Source organism: Trematomus bernacchii, unplaced genomic scaffold (assembly GCF_902827165.1).
Source record: "Trematomus bernacchii unplaced genomic scaffold, fTreBer1.1, whole genome shotgun sequence".
NCBI lineage: Eukaryota > Metazoa > Chordata > Actinopteri > Perciformes > Nototheniidae > Trematomus > Trematomus bernacchii.
Genome location: NW_022987617.1, coordinates 317,627 through 336,450, shown reverse-complemented (window position 1 = coordinate 336,450; position 18,824 = coordinate 317,627). Strand labels below are relative to the sequence as shown.

General features: G+C 44.0%; 1 protein-coding gene across 1 annotated transcript in view; it reads right to left on the bottom strand.

The window, feature by feature from the left end:
• LOC117484213 (Fanconi anemia group A protein) overlaps positions 1–18,824 on the bottom strand; it is a 72,073-nt gene that overhangs the window by 45,703 nt on the left and 7,546 nt on the right. The window contains exons 5-10 of the mRNA XM_034132677.1: positions 13,723–13,818; positions 12,952–13,025; positions 12,066–12,175; positions 7,080–7,184; positions 6,870–6,927; positions 5,746–5,858 (exon numbers count right to left, since the gene is read on the bottom strand). Coding sequence (XP_033988568.1) covers positions 5,746–5,858; positions 6,870–6,927; positions 7,080–7,184; positions 12,066–12,175; positions 12,952–13,025; positions 13,723–13,818 — 556 coding nt within the window. The remainder of the gene's footprint in view (positions 1–5,745; positions 5,859–6,869; positions 6,928–7,079; positions 7,185–12,065; positions 12,176–12,951; positions 13,026–13,722; positions 13,819–18,824) is intronic.

Here is an 18,824-nt window from a genome sequence, read left to right as displayed (position 1 = left end):
CACTCGAGCTGGTTTCTCCAAAATTACCGACCCCACCTTTAAGAGATGGGTGATGTAATTTGTGTACTTAATTATAACTAAGTACTTTTACTGTACTTACAGTAAGCAGAATTCAAGGGTATCATGAGTATTTTATGCTGTTTTATACTATATTTTAGTTTGTTTGTCTGAACACCTTGTTTCTCTTGTGCATTAAGAACACTTGTGTTAGGGCATGATTTAACAATAAATAGGTTATATATACAGTATAAAATACCACGTACTGTCCGCCCTCCCATGCCACCCTGGCATGACCTCTTGCCCCTCCTTCGCCACCCCATGTAAAATGTTCTAGAACCGCCACTGATACAGGCTAGTATGGCTAACGCTAGCATGTATGCTAACACTACCGTGTATGCTAGCGCGAATGCTAACGCATTTTCTCATTGTGTTTAAACATCTCCAAATGTCATCACATAAACACAATACATGTTACTAATCCTTACAGTGTAAGTGTAAGGCTTACACTTACAGTCATTGCTTTCTGACAGACTTGACCCTTTTACTCTTCAGGTTGCATATGGGGAAAATTAGTAGCAGTCTACTGCCATGCTATTCAGTTCACTTTCTCCTACTTCCTGTACCCGGTTTCCTGTCTAACATTCAGTACAAATTTCACAAAAATATAAATGTGCAAATATGAAACATACAGGTCAATATCACCTTGCTAAAACATATTCTTAGATATAAATACCTAATTTTGAGTTATGTAGACACAATTAACACTTATAGTTTAATGTCTTGTTACATAAGAATAGATCATATTTGTTAAGTGTTATTATGGGAGAATTACTATTCTTGTGGTACTACTGCCTTATTAGGCCCATATTGAGCAGCGCATATTAAGACCAAAACTCATGTACAACAACTTCCTTACTTGCAATAAATAAGCACTAATTAGAGGGTTATTGAGGAAAAACTCTAAACTAATGGCTTATTACTTGTAGAATATGGTCATGTAGAATAAGGCATTAATAAGTGTTTAATAATGAATAATAAAGAGCCAATATACTGCTAATATGCATGTTAATTAACAACTAGAGAATGCAATTCCTGAAGAAATTGCTAGTGGGAATGCTTTATGCTGAAAAGCTGACGCTGAATTGCTATGCTGAAATGTAATGTGTAAGAAGAAAGTGAAGAATTTAGATTGAAATGATACATGAACACTGGGGGCTTGAATGTGTGATGAGAGAAGAAAAGAAAGTAAAAAGGCTTGGAAAAGCAGCAGAATATTTGAACTGCAAACTTTTGAACTAACTTGATGGCGAATGATCTGTCGCCATGCCAACGGCATTTGATGACATCCCATAATACGCTTAGATGCGTTGATGGCTGCATCGTTACCAAACCTGTGAATTTTTGGGCCGTTTGGAGCATTTTCACTGAAGTTATGAGAAAACCATGTTTCATGGTGAGCATTGTGTTGCCATGGCAACGGCATTTGAAGAAATCTCAAAACTGTCCCGTAGATGTCTTCACGGCTGGACTGTTAGCGCACGTGAAGTTTGAGCACTTTTTGAAAATGTTCATAGGAGTTATAGCGACATCGTCTTTTAATGGCGAGGGATGCGTTTCCATGGAAATGGCATATGGTGAGATCTCAGATTTGGCGTAAAGCTGTTGAGGCATGGACCGGTGATATACAAGTGAAGATTGGGGGACGATTGGACCGTGTCCATTGGACTTACAGCGACATCGTGTTTCATGGCGAGTGATGATGACACCCCATAATACGCTTAGATGTGTGGATGGCTGCATCGTTACCAAACCTGTGAAGTTTTGGGCCGTTTGGAGCATTTTCACTGAAGTTATGAGAAAACCGTGTTTCATGGCGAGCCTTGTGTTACCATGGCAACGACATTTGAAGAAATCTCAAAACTCTCACGTAGATGTCGTCACGGCTGGACTGTTAGCACACATGTGAAGTTTGAGCACTTTTTGAACATTTTCATAGGAGTTAATGTATAGCGACATCGTCTTTTATGGCGAGGGATTCCATGGAAACGGCATATGATGACACCCCATAATTGACGTAGAACTGTTGAGGGCAGGACCATTAACCATTATCTGAAGTATGCTGCTCTGAGCATGTCAGTTGGAGTTATGACATCATCGTGTTTATATTTGAGCTAACAGAGATCAAAGGTTTCCATTGTTCTGAATGAGAGATAAACCTCTTACATGTGAACGTTTTGTTGAAGAACCGTAACAGATATCGGTGAAATTTCAAAGCGTGAAGCATCTCAAGGACCTTGAGTATCTGAAGTGTGCTTTTTGTGTACTTTCGGGTCAATAATGTGGCCTTTTTGGCAGTTTAACTAAAAGGTGTGCGGCTGCTGCTGTGAGGAAATATCAGCCTGAAATTACAATGGGTTTTAATGGAGACATGTTGAACGTTTTTGTCACTTCATGCCCTCAAGAGGCATTTTGTTGAATTATTTTGCTTAATTATTTGTCATTTTTCAAGCTACGAGATCTTTTCCTACGTTTCTCATGAAAAATGATGTCTCAGGAATGTAGGGTTTGGGAATTATGGCAGTTTAAAAAAAATATATGAAGGCAAATTTCAAGATTTCCTACACTCTAGCTGTGACATCACGCACTCTAGTTAATGTTAAAATCTGAAGAAGGCCTCTGTACCAAGGTCTGAACAATGTTTAATATCTCTAAAAGTAAGAATCAGATTTAAAAGTTGTGTTACACGAATAATGTCAGAAAGATGTGTAACATTTTAAAGTTGCTGCTAAAAATAACCAGCAACAAAACTGAGCTCATCATTGTGGCTCCCAAGGCGCAGCTCCAGAAGGTTGGTGACCTGCTTCTCACCATTGACGGCTGCTCCATCCACTGAAGTCCGCAACCTGGGATTCATCCTGGACTCCACCCTCTCTTTCCAGGCGCATATCAAATCCATGACCAAATCCGCCTTCTACCATCTCAAAAACATTGCCAGACTCCGCCCCTCACTCTCTGACTCTGTGGCAGAAACACTCATACACGCCTTCATCACATCCCGTCTGGACTACTGCAATGGAGTCCTGTCCGGGGTTCCCAGCAAAACCTTGGACAGGCTCCAATATGTCCAGAACTCTGCCGCCAGGCTTCTCACCCGCACTAAGTCATGGCAACATATCACCCCCACCCTCATCCACCTCCACTGGCTGCCGGTCAAGTCCCGGATTCACTATAAAACACTCCTCCTCGCGTACAAGTCCCTCCATACCCTCGCCCCCCAGTACTTAACAGACCTCCTACATCCCTACACCCCCTCTCGGAGTCTGCGGTCCTCAGACACGGGCCTGCTCTCCATCCCCCGCTCTCGCCTTCGTACTGTGGGTGACAGGGCGTTCAGCCTCTGGAATGCACTTCCTGCCGAGATCCGGAACGCTGCCTCACTGGACATCTTCAAATCCTCACTGAAAACACACCTGTTCACCCTGGCCTTTGGACCCTAGTCCTTTCCTGGTCCCCTGGCTTCCTTTACTTTATTTTATTTTGTTTTGTTCGCTCCTCACTGACCGTTTTGTTTTGTCTGTCCACCATGTACAGCGACCTTGGGTCCCGTGAAAGGCGCTTTATAAATTCCATTTATTATTATTATTATTATTATTATTATTATTATTATTATTAAAGTTGGAATGAGGTTTCTGAGTGAAAGTATGAAGGAACAGTTAGCAGTTTTAGTTTATGAGGCCGGTAGCGGAGGGGAAGAAACTGTTCTGGTGGCGAGAGGTATTGGTCCTGATGGAGTGCAGCCTCCTGCCAGAGGGGAGGGGGGTGAACAGTTTGTGTCCAGGGTGGGAGGGGTCGGCCACTATCTTCCCTGCCCGCCTCAGGGTCCTGGAGGCATGCAGGTCGTGGAGGGATGGCAGATTGCAGCCGATCACCTTCTCTGCAGAGCGGATGACACGCTGCAGCCTGCCCTTATCCTTGGCTGTAGCTGCAGCGTACCAGATGGTGATGGAGGAGGTGGGGATGGACTCCATGATGGAGGTGTAGAAGTTCACCATCATCATCTTTGGCAGGTTGAATTTCTTCAGCTGCCTCAGGAAGAACATCCTCTGCTGGGCTTTTTTGATGAGGGAGCCGATGTTGTGCTCCCATTTGAGGTCCTGGGCGATGATGGTGCCCAGGAAGCGGAAAGACTCCACAGCAGTTACTGGGGAGTCACACAGAGTGATGGGGGCGGGTGGGGCTGCGTTCTTCCTGAAGTCCATCTCCACTGTCTTGAGAGCGTTGAGCTCCAGGTGGTTGTCCCTGCACCAGGTCCCACCTGTAGGCAGACTTGTCCCCACCAGAGATGAGTCCGATGAGGGTGGTGTCGTCTGAACTTCAGGAACTTGACAGACTGGTGACTGGAGGTGCAGCTGTTAGTGTACAGGGAGAAGAGCAGAGGGGAAAGAACGCAGCCTTGAGGGGAACCGGTGCTGACGGTCCGGGGGTCAGAGACGTGTTTCCCCAGCATCACGTGCTGCTTCCTGTCAGACAGGAAGTCTGTGATCCACCTGTAGGTGGAGTCGGGCACGTGCAGCTGGGAGAGCTTGTCCTGCAGCAGAGCCGGGATGATGGTGTTGAAGGCGGAGCTGAAGTCCACAAACAGGATCCTGGCGTAGGTTCCTGCTGTGTCCAGGTGCTGGAGGAGGAAGTGAAGGGCCATGTAAACAGCATCATCTACAGACCTGTTGGCTCTGTAGGCGAACTGCAGGGGGTCCAGGAGGGGGTCTGTGATGGATTTGATGTGGGACAGGACAAGGCTCAGATATGATCGGGCCAAATCGTAATTGACATTGTCTAACGGCCCGTCCACACAGCAGCGTTAAAAAATCTTGGAATGCTTCTGCCCATTCACTTTGAATGGGGTGACGTCACTTTGCCTCACTTTTCACCGAACTGCATTGTGGGCAGCAGAGCGGAGATTTTCAGGATTTTCAGGATTCAAAGTTGAGCAATGTTCAACTTTTGAAGCTGAGGTGGAAGCGTCAGCCAATCAAATCCCGTGTATGCAAATCTGACAGTTCAAGCGCTAGCCAATCAAACCGCGTGTATGCTGGGAGAGACATACCACAGAAATTAGCGGTAGGGAATCACCCGGTGCTTTATGACCAGTCCCTATTTACCTACAGGGATACAAACCGGAGGAGCCAGGCATGGAGGGAGGTGGCAGAGACAGTGGTATGTTTTCGCCTGTTTGGGGAGTTTATATCCAGTTTACTTCTGGCTTTTTTGCTTCGTATGTCGGGGGCGGGAGATTCATGTGATTGGTTGTTGGTGCCTTGCTCGCAAAAAATCCCCAAGCTTCAGATACGCCCACCTCCAAGATTTTTTTAACGCTGCTGTGTGGACGCTCCGTAAGAGAAATGTTAGCAAATAACACGTCTGTTAGAGACCATGGGTGCACCATTCTCTCCTTTATCGCTCGCCAAGAGAGACTGCCGCCTGAGGATCGAACCACGTAACCAGAGGTCTGAGAGCGAAAGACCAATAATATAATCTGAAATTGGATACTGCTAGGCCCCCATCCAACCTGCCGCGCTGCGTAGTTGAGGCTTTCAATCAAATTATGTATGTTATCAGCATGCATTGTACATCAGGAGATTCATTCACAAGACTTCTAAAGTCCTAGAGACCTTCATTTTCTGACCCAGTCTGATGATCTCCCAGATGAGTGTAGTTAACAGCAAGCTGTTGAAAACATGTATGTACCTGTTAGTCGAGGCTTGTATGTGAGGGTCTGTGTCAGTGAGTGTGTGAAGAAACGCTGCAGGGTATCCACTGAGGCTGAAGCTCCACACAGTGAAGCATCAAATATCTGAATCCTGTAAAAAAGCACAAAGCCGGGGAGTGAGAAACAAAAACATCTGACAGCATACATGTTCTTAATACTGTTTACTGTAGGTACATCGTCTAGAGTTAAACAATAAACAACTCCTGCTACTGGCCACACTGCCTTGTGTTTAATTACAGGACAGGAATTATGTAGTCAATGTTTTAGACACATGCAAAGTGTTGCACTTTTAGAGGCTGCTGTCTGTTCTGCTGCAGACAGAAGATGTGACTCAGTGTGTGAAGCATGCAGACACAGGAGCTACATTACATTACATTACATGTCATTTGTTAGACGCTTTTATCCAAAGCGACTTACATACATTCAGTACTGTGGGCAATACCCACAGGAGCAATTTGGGGTGAAGTGTCTTGCCCAGGGACACAACGGCATGCTGACTGCAGTGGGACTCGAACTTGCTACCCCCTGATTCGAAGTTCAGCGCACTACCCACTGACCCATAGCCTCCCAGCTACAGTTACACTGGTTTAGGCAAACACATTCCGATCATAGGAGCAAGGTGCTCTCTTCAAACAAGTGGCAATAATTTAGCTGAGAACCGTGCAGTACAGAAAAATGATCAGTCAGGCAACAACATGATAAATGAAAGTAGCAGATGAAGCTAATGTGGTCATGAGCTTAAAACTGGGCTGCTGAAAAAAGCAGGAACATCAGTGTGACCCACAAAATGCACTTTTCTGTTGTGACACTATGACCAAAACTGAGCATCATAGATGAATTACTGTGGCTCATGTAGGGGCTGCATTCTTACACATTTTAACACACATCCTTTCCTCCAGGAAAAGGATCCAATAATCAGTTTCAGGTTGTAAGTTAAATCACATGCACTCGGGGGATCCTTATCAACTCAGAAAATCTGAAAATATAAACGACTATACCGTATTTGGGTATTTGTCACCAGCCACTGATACATTCATCTTCAGACGGAGACTTCAATCTCAACAAGACTATCTAATTGTCATAAAGTTTAATAAAAAAGCACCATCGCTCAGCTCCTGCAGACTGCTGCGTCTCACTCTGCTCCACGGTGTCCAGAAGCCCTTCAGAAGACCAACACAAAACAATAATAGAAACATGATAGTTCGACATTAAAGCAGTTAAAGGTAGAACATAGCTTTCAGGGTCCAGAGGAGTGAATCAAAGTGCTTTACTCAATATGTCATGAACACAGGACAGAGAGGGTGGGACTCACAGAAGAGCATGAGATCCAGCAGTGAGCAGCACATCAGAGACCCCCTCCTGTCTGCTGCCTCCGGGCTCTGCTCGAAGCCAGCCCCCACCAACACTCCAACCACAGCTGCAACAGAGACCCCCATTGGCATTATCCTCATTGTAGTAGCAGCGTAAGTCTATTGGTGCATTTTTATCAAGTGTCCATGATACCAAGAGGGCATTTTTTTTGTTGCTTTGCTGCAGGTAAAACTACCTCTTAATATATATAAATTGACATTTTAAATGTTATTTTTAATCACTGTGCCATAGTAACATTAAGGCTAACCTTACATTTGAATATGACACTTCAGCAACATTTCTATCTTCAAAGGATCTGTAATTTTCTTCAAAGCATGGGAACTTGCATAGTCAAAAGAAAAACATTATTCTCCTATGATCAGGATATTGTTTTAAAAAATATAAGAACACTATAGTAATCATAGGCCCTTCCAACCTTCTACCAATCATGTTCACCAACAATAAACTTTTACTGGCGTAAATAACAGGCCGTGCTAATTCCAATTTAGCGCACTTCAACATGAGCAGAAGTACTGAATAAGAGATTTAGTTCAAGTTCACACATCAGATATTCTTTAAAAAAATGAATCAAAGTGTTTCTGTAATGTATTCTTTGTTGCGCTCTGTTCCTGCAATATGTAAGAAAGGGAAACAAAGTTTAATTTTGTGAGCAGGTTACATCGTTTAAAGCTGTCGTCAAATCATCTTTGGCAAGTTCTTGTTCACTTTCATTCTCACAGAGAGTCAGATGAGACAACAGTACTTGAGGCTACAACTTGGCTCAACACTTTGACGCACTGCAAGAAGAGTCTGTGCTGTTGTGATTGATCATGGTGATTGATAAAGCAAAAACATCAATAATCATCTTTGCACAGGACCAAACGTTCAAGAGAAAATATCTGAGCCTAGCTCACCCTCTTCGTCTTTCCGAGCAAGCCCGGTACAACGGGTGCACTAAATACCTTACGCAACACCCATGTGATAATGGATGTGATACTCAGCTCTACATTTCTATTAAGCTGGACAACTCTCAACAACTGACACAACTCGAAAATTGCATAACATAAATCAAACTATGGATGTCATCAGTGGCGGCCGGCCCATAGGGGCGCTAGGGGCGCCGCCCCCCTCTTCCCACATTAAAAATAAAAAAATAAAAAAATGAAAAAAATATATATTTAAAAAATATATTTTTTATTTTTATTTTTATTTGTAATAAACAAGGTAAATATTATATAATTGGTATCAGTAAAATGTATAATCTACAATAAAATCTCGTTTAAAATTGTGTTACGATGTCTAAAGTTACTGATAAGTCACATGTTTCCTGCCTGGCCTTGCCCGTGTATCATTACCCTCTCTCGTCTGGGCGCTATGCACAGCGCCCAGACGAGAGGGCAGCAAGTGCAGCAGAAGCCAACTGTTGCTATCTTTAAACTATGCCGCCGAAACATAATTTCAGCCAATCAGCGTCGTCAAATCTGATGGTCACAGGGCTCCTAGGTGAGCGCCCGGTGCAGTCTGTGAGTTGTTTGGACTCGTATCCAAGGAGACAAAACAGGAAGCTGTCATACACTCTGGAAGCTACCATTAGCAGCTAATGAAAACTCCGTTTTTGACATAAAAATGGAATTATGGATCATCAATCATTTTTCAAAGTGACAGACACATTGGATTAACCTATGGATTAACCTTCAGCTGCGTTTTTCTCGTTTTTGATCAGAATTGTTATTCTGCAAAAGGTGAGCATATCTCCATGTTTTGCTAAAGCTACGTTGTGTGATGTCTGTATTTGCTTCCCCTGTCGCGAGTTCTGATCGCTCAGTGATGATACTTATATTTCTAGAATATGTGGAATCTCAGCTTGTAAGCTTGTTTGTGCATATCCGATAAGTATATCGATTGATTTATACCTAGAGTGCGTTATCATTTTTTCGCTCAGGGCTCATTTAGACGCTTCTTGTGAGACTTGTGTTTTGTTTCGGTAAACATAGTTCATATCATCAGTTAGATGCGTTTCCTCTGAGTAGGACACATGAATAGTTTATTACATTTTAAGAAGCCCTGAGACACAGTTTCGTGAGAAAAAAAACGGGGGGAAAAAAGCCCCTTAACAGGTTAAATGGGAATTAAATCAGTGTTCCCAAAGCCCCGGTGTTCTGCAGTTTGTGTGGGCCTACTGTACTGTTGCACAGTTTATGCTGTAGAAACTATGTCCAGGACAAGGTGTTTGGAAGTTTTGGAAGATTCATAGCTCTAACCACACTGAAGTTATGGAGATATTGATCAGTCTTCTCATATTTTTAAGCCTCAAATTGTCCTTCCCCCCCTCTAACATCACCAGAAGTCATAATTTAAGGGGTCTTTTCTCAAAAAAAATTACCGGGGGTGCATCCCCCAGGACCCCCCTAGTATTGTTTGATCACCATTTCCACAGCCCCACCTAAAATATTTTCCACCAGCCGCCACTTTCATCAAACTTCCTCCAATTAAACACAGAAAAAACTGAAATGTTAATTCTTGGTCCACAACATATCAGGGACAAATTCTGCGACCTCAGCGTAAACATAGCTGGTTCAACCATCCACCAAAGTCCGTTCACCAAAAATATTGGAGTGATATTCGATCCAGATCGAATATCAGATTTTTTCCACCTTCGGAACATTTCAAAGATTCGTCCGATGCTTTCCCTAGCCGATGCTGAAACTTTGGTCCATGCTTTTGTTTCATCTCGGTTGGACTACTGCAATTCACTTTTATCCGGGCTACCAAAATCAACAACCGCCAAACTACAACTGGTTCAAAACACAGCTGCCAGAATATTAACCAGAACCAGAAGATTTGATCATATCACCCCTGTTCTCATTTAATTGGCTCCCGATTCACATAAGATCTGACATCAAGATTTGACTATTAACCTTTCAAATCTTACATGGACTAGCACCTCTGTATCTGTCATCATTAATTACCCCGCGAATATCTACCAGGCTCCCACGATCACATAATGCAAGTCTCCTTTCCATCCCCAGAATTAAAAAATCCTCCGTAGGTGGCAGAGCCTTTTCATTCTGAGCACCTCTCCTTTCCATTTCAGATCCGCAAAGCTATTTCCGTTGACTCCTTTAAAAGCAAACTCAAAACCCATCTCTTCGCATCTGCCTTCCTTGTAAACAAATTTCCATCACCTAGTTTCCGTTCATCATTACCATCACTTCAGTCACAAGCTTTTATCACATGGCAATACTTATGTTGAGGTATAATGTTGTATAATGTTTTTATAATTGTTATGCTATGACGCTTGTATTTTGTTTTTGTCTTTGCTTTTGTTTGCTTTGTACAGCCCTTTGAGGCATTTCTTGTGATTTGGGGCTATAATACATTTGGATTTGATTTGATAATTGCCGGAAATTACCAATTGCACGTGTTTGTGGTGTTAACAAATAATGATAATAAGTAATGATAAGTAATAGAATCATCCAAACAGGACCCTCACTAGTGAGTTATGAGTTATGTCGCACTTGTTTAACTCACATGAAGAAGGTTCTAATGTGTTCAAATGTGTGGTTATAAGGCTGGTCATGTGCTGAACTCGTTCTTTGCTAGGAACAGATACTTCCTGTAGCCTTTGCTGGTTGTCACTCAACCTCATGGGGAAGACTAAAAAGTAAAAAATAGTAACACACATGCTGGAAGGAGGATTTTGTTATGTTTGGGTTAAAAGGGTTAATACTTTGTCTACGCATTCATATCCTATCAGAAAATACGGGAACTCATCTTGTAACCAGCTGAAATATGAGCTGAAACTCAGGGAGCTGGTCTCTCCTAATGGATTTGAAGTGCTTCTTAATGACGAGGAGATGCAGCTCTGCCTGTAAATGCTCTGTATGATGATGTTTCTGATTGGGATCGTATATAAAGTATTCTCTGTGATTGTTTTTAATCTGTTTCTGTCTTATCTTGGACAGGACTCTTGTCAAATAGATTTAAACATTAAGGAGACTTCTCCTAGTTAAATAAAAGTTAAATAAATAACACAAATAATAATATATTACCTGATTCTATGGCTTGGTTGCTGGTTGGCTGTGTTAGCAAGGTTATGGACTTGCCTGTTTTTGTAATTTAATCATAGCAAACTCATTTGTAAAATTCCGATCTTTCATATTTCTGATAGCAGTGTTTAAGGGAAATGCTCTCTTAAACTGTAGGGGCGCTTATAGCCAGATACTAAATCCTACACAATGCTGTTTTAATCACTTTTTCACTATTTTAAAGTGGACCTATCATGCTATATTTGAATAATATAGTGTAGGACCATACCTATATGAGACATATTTATACTTTTTTTTTTTCAAAATACCAAACAGATCATGCATTTTAGCCATGCCTCATTTTGCTCAATTTGAAAAATGTTAGCTCTGTTTTTGCAAGGGCTGATTCTGTGAGAACAGCACCACCTACAGGCCTGGCATATGTACTACAGCGTCTCCAGCGCTTTCGAACGGCAATGGCCGTGGCTGTCTCCTCCTGATTGGTGGAGTTGGCCCAATAGCCGTAGCGCCACTGTCCTGACGTCAGGACAGTGTTCAAATCTGGATCAGTTTTTATCAGATCCGTTGCAGCCCCTTTTTTAGAGATTTGGGTATGGAGGAAAATAGAGAGGGTTGTGTTTTCTGACACTTGGTGAGTTCCCTGGAACACCGGGGACACATATTCATGTATTAAAGACGTACAAAAGTGCATTTTGCATGATAGGTCCCCTTTAAGATAAAAGTTGATTTAATTCATGGTTCCCTGACAAACTGATCAGAATCAATTCTCCCAAAACTGAAGCCGTTTCTGTGTCGCTCTGGATGACAAACTGCTTTAAGTTGTCGTAATGTATAAATGAGCCCATGTCTTACAAGAAGCATAACTAAACGAGACGACTGAAACCAAACTGTGTCCTTACCTGACAACACTTTCTGTTGAACATGTCTGGTTTCCTCTTCTCCTGGTGGAGGGGTCCAACCGCACAGACCCTTCAACTGAGACACCACCCACAGCCTCACTCCTTCATCACTGATGGGAGGAAACGCAGGAAGAGGCAGAACTGAGTTGGTTAACATTCACCCAGTCAAACTCTTTGTAGTGTAGAGCTTATATGTGAGGCCTTCTACTCCCTGACCTCAGTTTACAGTTTAAAGATGGCTCCTACTACACCCACAGGGGGGCGGTGTTACACCACTGATAGCCTGATTCTGCTGTGAGTTTAGTTGTAGTATTTTATGTTAAAGAGGACATATTATGTTCATTTCGAGGTTCATATTTTTGTTCTGATGTCTTTATGCTTTTATGTTCAAAAAGCTCTTTATTTTTCTCATACTACCTGTGCACCTCTTTTCACCCTCTGTCTGAAACCAGTGCCCAATCTGCTCTGAATGGTTAGCTGGCCGGCTCTGTTGTGATTGGTCAACCACTTAGAGATGTCCCACCCCTTAGCAGGACATCTCTAAAACGTACAATTTAAGTGCTAGCCAATTGAAGGATGAGTGCTATATAATGATGTCATTACTTTATGGAATAAAACAAAGGAGTCCAATGGAGACTTATCAGGCGGGGGGGGGGGGGGTGTGGGAGAGAAACCCCCTCTGGAGGGAACACAGGGATTTTAGCCTTTGCAGACCATTTACATGCACAAAAACCTATAGAACACACTACAGGGAAGGGAAAACCCTAAAAAGAAAAATAGGGCCTCTTTAATAATTTGAAGCCACATTTATTAAATTAAGTTGTTTGAAATTCCATTTGTGAAATAACCAGAAGATTCACATAACAAGAAAAATGATATTTCATACCGCTCTATGATGTGCTTCAGAGTGACGATGTTGTAAAAGTCAAGATGGTACACCACCTCCAGCTGGGGCAGCCTCTGTAAAAACACCACAATACATATTTCATTCACTTCATCCATTATATAAGAATGACACGCTGGGTGTTCCTATTGTGGCAGTTTAGCAAATATAAAGGGATCACATAAAGGGAGACTTCTGATCTTTTTTTATTTTCTATTTCTAACTTCACGCCCACGTTTTTGCTACTACTCAGTTGTACAGAACTCTCAACAAAGACCTTTTTAAGGAACCTTTTTTTTGCCAGCTCAATTGAGTCCTATTGTGACCCCAGAAATGTTGAGTACCCCAACGTATTATGTTAGAAATGTATAGTACAGGTCCTCAGCACATAGAAAGTGCCGGATGCTGATTTGCATATGTTGGGCAAATGTAATAATTAGCATAAGCTGCATTACATAGGTTATTGAATCAATTTCTGACATTTTCAGGATAAAAAATGGCAGTTTCAACTAAAAAATGTCCATATTTGGACTCCCAATGGACTCATTTTGATTAATTTTGGGTTGATTTGGAATGTGCTGGGGAAAGTACTATACGTTTCTATCATTAACCTTCAACATTTCCCGGTTCTATATGCTGGCAACTAGCTCTAGAATACAAACTGAACAATCCTCATCAGAAGTAACAACTTTTTTGGATCTCATGTATGAACTGTAACATGGACACGCACACACACACACACACACACACACACACACACACACACACACACACCTGGTCTCTTCTGTACTCCTGCCACAGCAGCTTGGGGCAGAGGGCTCCCTGTGACAGCAGCTCTCTGCTGGACCCCAGCAGGACACACAGCTGCTCCTACACATGACACAGATGGGACTAATATTATATTATCATATTATATGTCATATTTGACATGCTTCCTGTACTCTGAACAAGAACCCTGCAGTAAGAAGAGACAGAGTGGAGTCTTATGTGGCTGCCACTGAAGCTGAAACATGTTGAACCACAGAGGTGACAACCTGCAGTCAGATGTGAAGCAACAACCATTTTAAATATGCAGAAGTGATGAGACAGCAGGAGAGATTACCAGAAAACACAGTCACTGTGCAGCATACAACCACAATGACACACAGTTAACAACAACAGTCACTGTGCAGCATACAACCACAATGACACACAGTTAACAACAACAGTCACTGTGCAGCATACAACCACAATGACACACAGTTAACAACAACACAGGCACACACACATCACACCATAGTCACTATGCTAAAGGTGTAGCAGAACTTTGAAATACAAATCCATCTGCAACTGAGTTAAGAAATATGGCATGACATCTACCATATGCACATTTATTGGGAAACTGCCTATTAAATAGATATACAATTTGACCCAATAAAGTAACGGCTAATGTGGGATCAATAAAGCTAAAATAGATATTAGACTGAAGATGCTAAAAGCAAAAAATAAAATGTTTTTCTTTGGGTAGATTTCTTCTGCTGTGCACCAGCAGGAAATAAGAAAAAGTATAATAAATTGATTTTTATAGACTTTGGTGCAAAAGTGTGCCTCAAGTCACACGTCATCAAACTTATCAGTACCCAACACAATGCAACGGTGTTAAGTAACTAAGTACAATTACTCAAGTACTGTACTGAAGTACAATTTTGAGGTACTTCTACTTAACTTGAGTATTTCCATGTTATGCTACTTTGTACTTCGACCCCACTATAACGGCCTGTCCACACAGCGGCGTGCGTTGAAGCTTGCCGGCGGGCGTGTCTGAAACTCGACCAACAACCAATCACAAGAATCTCCCGCCCCTGACACACAAGCAGCGGTTTGATTGGCTAGAGCTTGTACTGGCATATGATTCGATTGGCTGACGCTTCTGCCGAGGCTTCAAAAGTTGAACATTGCTCAACTTTTGCAGCGAGCCACGCCAGCAAAGCTCCGCTTCGCTTCCCACAATGCAGTTCGGCGAAAAGTGACGTCACCCCATTCAAAGTGAATGGTGAAGCTTTCAACGCACGCCGCTGTGTGGACGGGCCGTAATTCAGAGGTAAATGGTGTACTTTTACTCCACTACGTGTATTTAATACCTTTAGTTACTTTACAGATCAAGGTTCAAGGTTCAAGGTTCTTTATTTGTCATACGAACATAGCTACAGAGTAGTTATGTCGATGAAAATCTTAGGTCACAGGCTTCTCCAACAGTGCAACACAATAATACAGAAAAACAGAAAAATATAGTGCAAGTAAATATTAAAAAGTAAATACAAAAAGAAAAATAGTTTAAAAAAAGTGAAATAGTGAAATAAGAGTCTATATGCAAGGTATTGGAATGATATATTAGATACATAGATAAATAATTACTAAGTAGCAGATGAATGTTATGGATGTTGTTTCAAAGTTCAGGTGTTTAACAGTCTTATGGCCTGTGGGATGAAACTGTCCCTGAGTCTGGTGGTTTTAGTCCGGATGCTGCAGAACCGCGTGCCAGACGGCAGCAGACAGAACAGTTTGTGGCTGGGGTGATGGGGGTCTTTTATAATCCGGAGGGATTTCTTCCTGAGCCGCTGGGAGTAAAGATCCTCCATGGATGGCAGCTCCGTCCTGGTGATGTTCTGTGCAGTTTTCACCAGCCTCTGTAAAGCCTTACGGTTGAGGGCGGTGCAGCTGCCGTACCAGGCCGTGATGCAGCCAGTCAGGATCCTCTCTATGGTGCACCTGTAGAAGGTCAGGATACTCTCTATGGTGCACCTGTAGAAGGTCAGGATCCTCTCTATGGTGCACCTGTAGAAGGTCAGGATCCTCTCTATGGAGCACCTGTAGAAGGTCAGGATGCTCTCTATGGTGCACCTGTAGAAGGTCAGGATCCTCTCTATGGTGCACCTGTAGAAGGTCAGGATCCTCTCTATGGTGCACCTGTAGAAGGTCAGGATCCTCTCTATGGTGCACCTGTAGAAGGTCAGGATCCTCTCTATGGTGCACCTGTAGAAGGTCAGGATCCTCTCTATGGTGCACCTGTAGAAGGTCAGGATCCTCTATGGTGCACCTGTAGAAGGTCAGGATGCTCTCTATGGTGCACCTGTAGAAGGTCAGGATGCTCTCTATGGTGCACCTGTAGAAGGTCAGGATCCTCTCTATGGTGCCCTGTAGAAGGTCAGGATGCTCTCTATGGTGCACCTGTAGAAGGTCAGGATCCTCTCTATGGTGCACCTGTAGAAGGTCAGGATGCTCTCTATGGTGCACCTGTAGAAGGTCAGGATGCTCTCTATGGTGCCCTGTAGAAGGTCAGGATGCTCTCTATGGTGCACCTGTAGAAGGTCAGGATCCTCTATGGTGCACCTGTAGAAGGTCAGGATACTCTCTATGGTGCACCTGTAGAAGGTCAGGATCCTCTCTATGGTGCACCTGTAGAAGGTCAGGATGCTCTCTATGGTGCACCTGTAGAAGGTCAGGATGCTCTCTATGGTGCACCTGTAGAAGGTCAGGATCCTCTCTATGGTGCACCTGTAGAAGGTCAGGATCCTCTCTATGGTGCACCTGTAGAAGGTCAGGATCCTCTATGGTGCACCTGTAGAAGGTCAGGATGCTCTCTATGGTGCACCTGTAGAAGGTCAGGATCCTCTCTATGGTGCCCTGTAGAAGGTCAGGATGCTCTCTATGGTGCACCTGTAGAAGGTCAGGATCCTCTCTATGGTGCACCTGTAGAAGGTCAGGATGCTCTCTATGGTGCACCTGTAGAAGGTCAGGATGCTCTCTATGGTGCACCTGTAGAAGGTCAGGATGCTCTCTATGGTGCACCTGTAGAAGGTCAGGATGCTCTCTATGGTGCACCTGTAGAAGGTCAGGATCCTCTCTATGGTGCACCTGTAGAAGGTCAGGATCCTCTCTATGGTGCACCTGTAGAAGGTCAGGATCCTCTCTATGGAGCACCTGTAGAAGGTCAGGATCCTCTCTATGGTGCACCTGTAGAAGGTCAGGATCCTCTATGGTGCACCTGTAGAAGGTCAGGATGCTCTCTATGGTGCACCTGTAGAAGGTCAGGATGCTCTCTATGGTGCCCTGTAGAAGGTCAGGATGCTCTCTATGGTGCACCTGTAGAAGGTCAGGATCCTCTATGGTGCACCTGTAGAAGGTCAGGATGCTCTCTATGGTGCACCTGTAGAAGGTCAGGATGCTCTCTATGGTGCACCTGTAGAAGGTCAGGATGCTCTCTATGGTGCACCTGTAGAAGGTCAGGATGCTCTCTATGGTGCACCTGTAGAAGGTCAGGATCCTCTCTATGGTGCACCTGTAGAAGGTCAGGATCCTCTCTATGGTGCACCTGTAGAAGGTCAGGATCCTCTCTATGGAGCACCTGTAGAAGGTCAGGATCCTCTCTATGGTGCACCTGTAGAAGGTCAGGATCCTCTATGGTGCACCTGTAGAAGGTCAGGATGCTCTCTATGGTGCACCTGTAGAAGGTCAGGATCCTCTATGGTGCACCTGTAGAAGGTCAGGATGCTCTCTATGGTGCACCTGTAGAAGGTCAGGATCCTCTCTATGGTGCCCTGTAGAAGGTCAGGATGCTCTCTATGGTGCACCTGTAGAAGGTCAGGATCCTCTCTATGGTGCACCTGTAGAAGGTCAGGATCCTCTATGGTGCACCTGTAGAAGGTCAGGATACTCTCTATGGTGCACCTGTAGAAGGTCAGGATCCTCTCTATGGTGCACCTGTAGAAGGTCAGGATGCTCTCTATGATGCACCTGTAGAAGGTCAGGGTCCTCTCTATGGTGCACCTGTAGAAGGTCAGGATGCTCTCTATGATGCACCTGTAGAAGGTCAGGATCCTCTCTATGGTGCACCTGTAGAAGGTCAGGATGCTCTCTATGGTGCACCTGTAGAAGGTCAGGATCCTCTCTATGGTGCACCTGTAGAAGGTCAGGATGCTCTCTATGGTGCACCTGTAGAAGGTCAGGATCCTCTCTATGGTGCACCTGTAGAAGGTCAGGATCCTCTCTATGGTGCACCTGTAGAAGGTCAGGACGCTCTCTATGGTGCACCTGTAGAAGGTCAGCCTCTCTATGGTGCACCTGAAGAAGGTCAGGATCCTCTCTATGGTGCACCTGTAGAAGGTCAGGATCCTCTCTATGGTGCACCTGTAGAAGGTCAGGATCCTCTCTATGGTGCACCTGTAGAAGGTCAGGATCCTCTCTATGGTGCACCTGTAGAAGGTCAGGATCCTCTCTATGGTGCACCTGTAGAAGGTCAGGATCCTCTCTATGGTGCACCTGTAGAAGGTCAGGATCCTCTCTATGGTGCACCTGTAGAAGGTCAGGATCCTCTCTATGGTGCACCTGTAGAAGTTGCAGAGTATCCTGGAGTCCATGTTGAACCTCCTCAGCCTGCGGAGGAAGAAGAGCCGCTGTCGAGCTTTTTTGGTGATGGTGGTGGTGTGAAGAGTCCATGTCAGGTCCTCAGTGAAGAGTCCACGTCAGGTCCTCAGTGATGAGTCCACGTCAGGTCCTCAGTGATGAGTCCACGTCAGGTCCTCAGTGATGAGTTCACGTCAGGTCCTCAGTGATGAGTCCACGTCAGGTCCTCAGTGATGAGTCCACGTCAGGTCCTCAGTGATGAGTCCACGTCAGGTCCTCAGTGATGAGTCCACGTCAGGTCCTCAGTGATGAGTCCATGTCAGGTCCTCAGTGATGAGTCCATGTCAGGTCCTCAGTGATGAGTCCATGTCAGGTCCTCAGTGATGAGTCAGGTCCTCAGTGATGAGTCCATGTCAGGTCCTCAGTGATGAGTCCATGTCAGGTCCTCAGTGATGAGTCCATGTCAGGTCCTCAGTGATGTGGACACCGAGGAA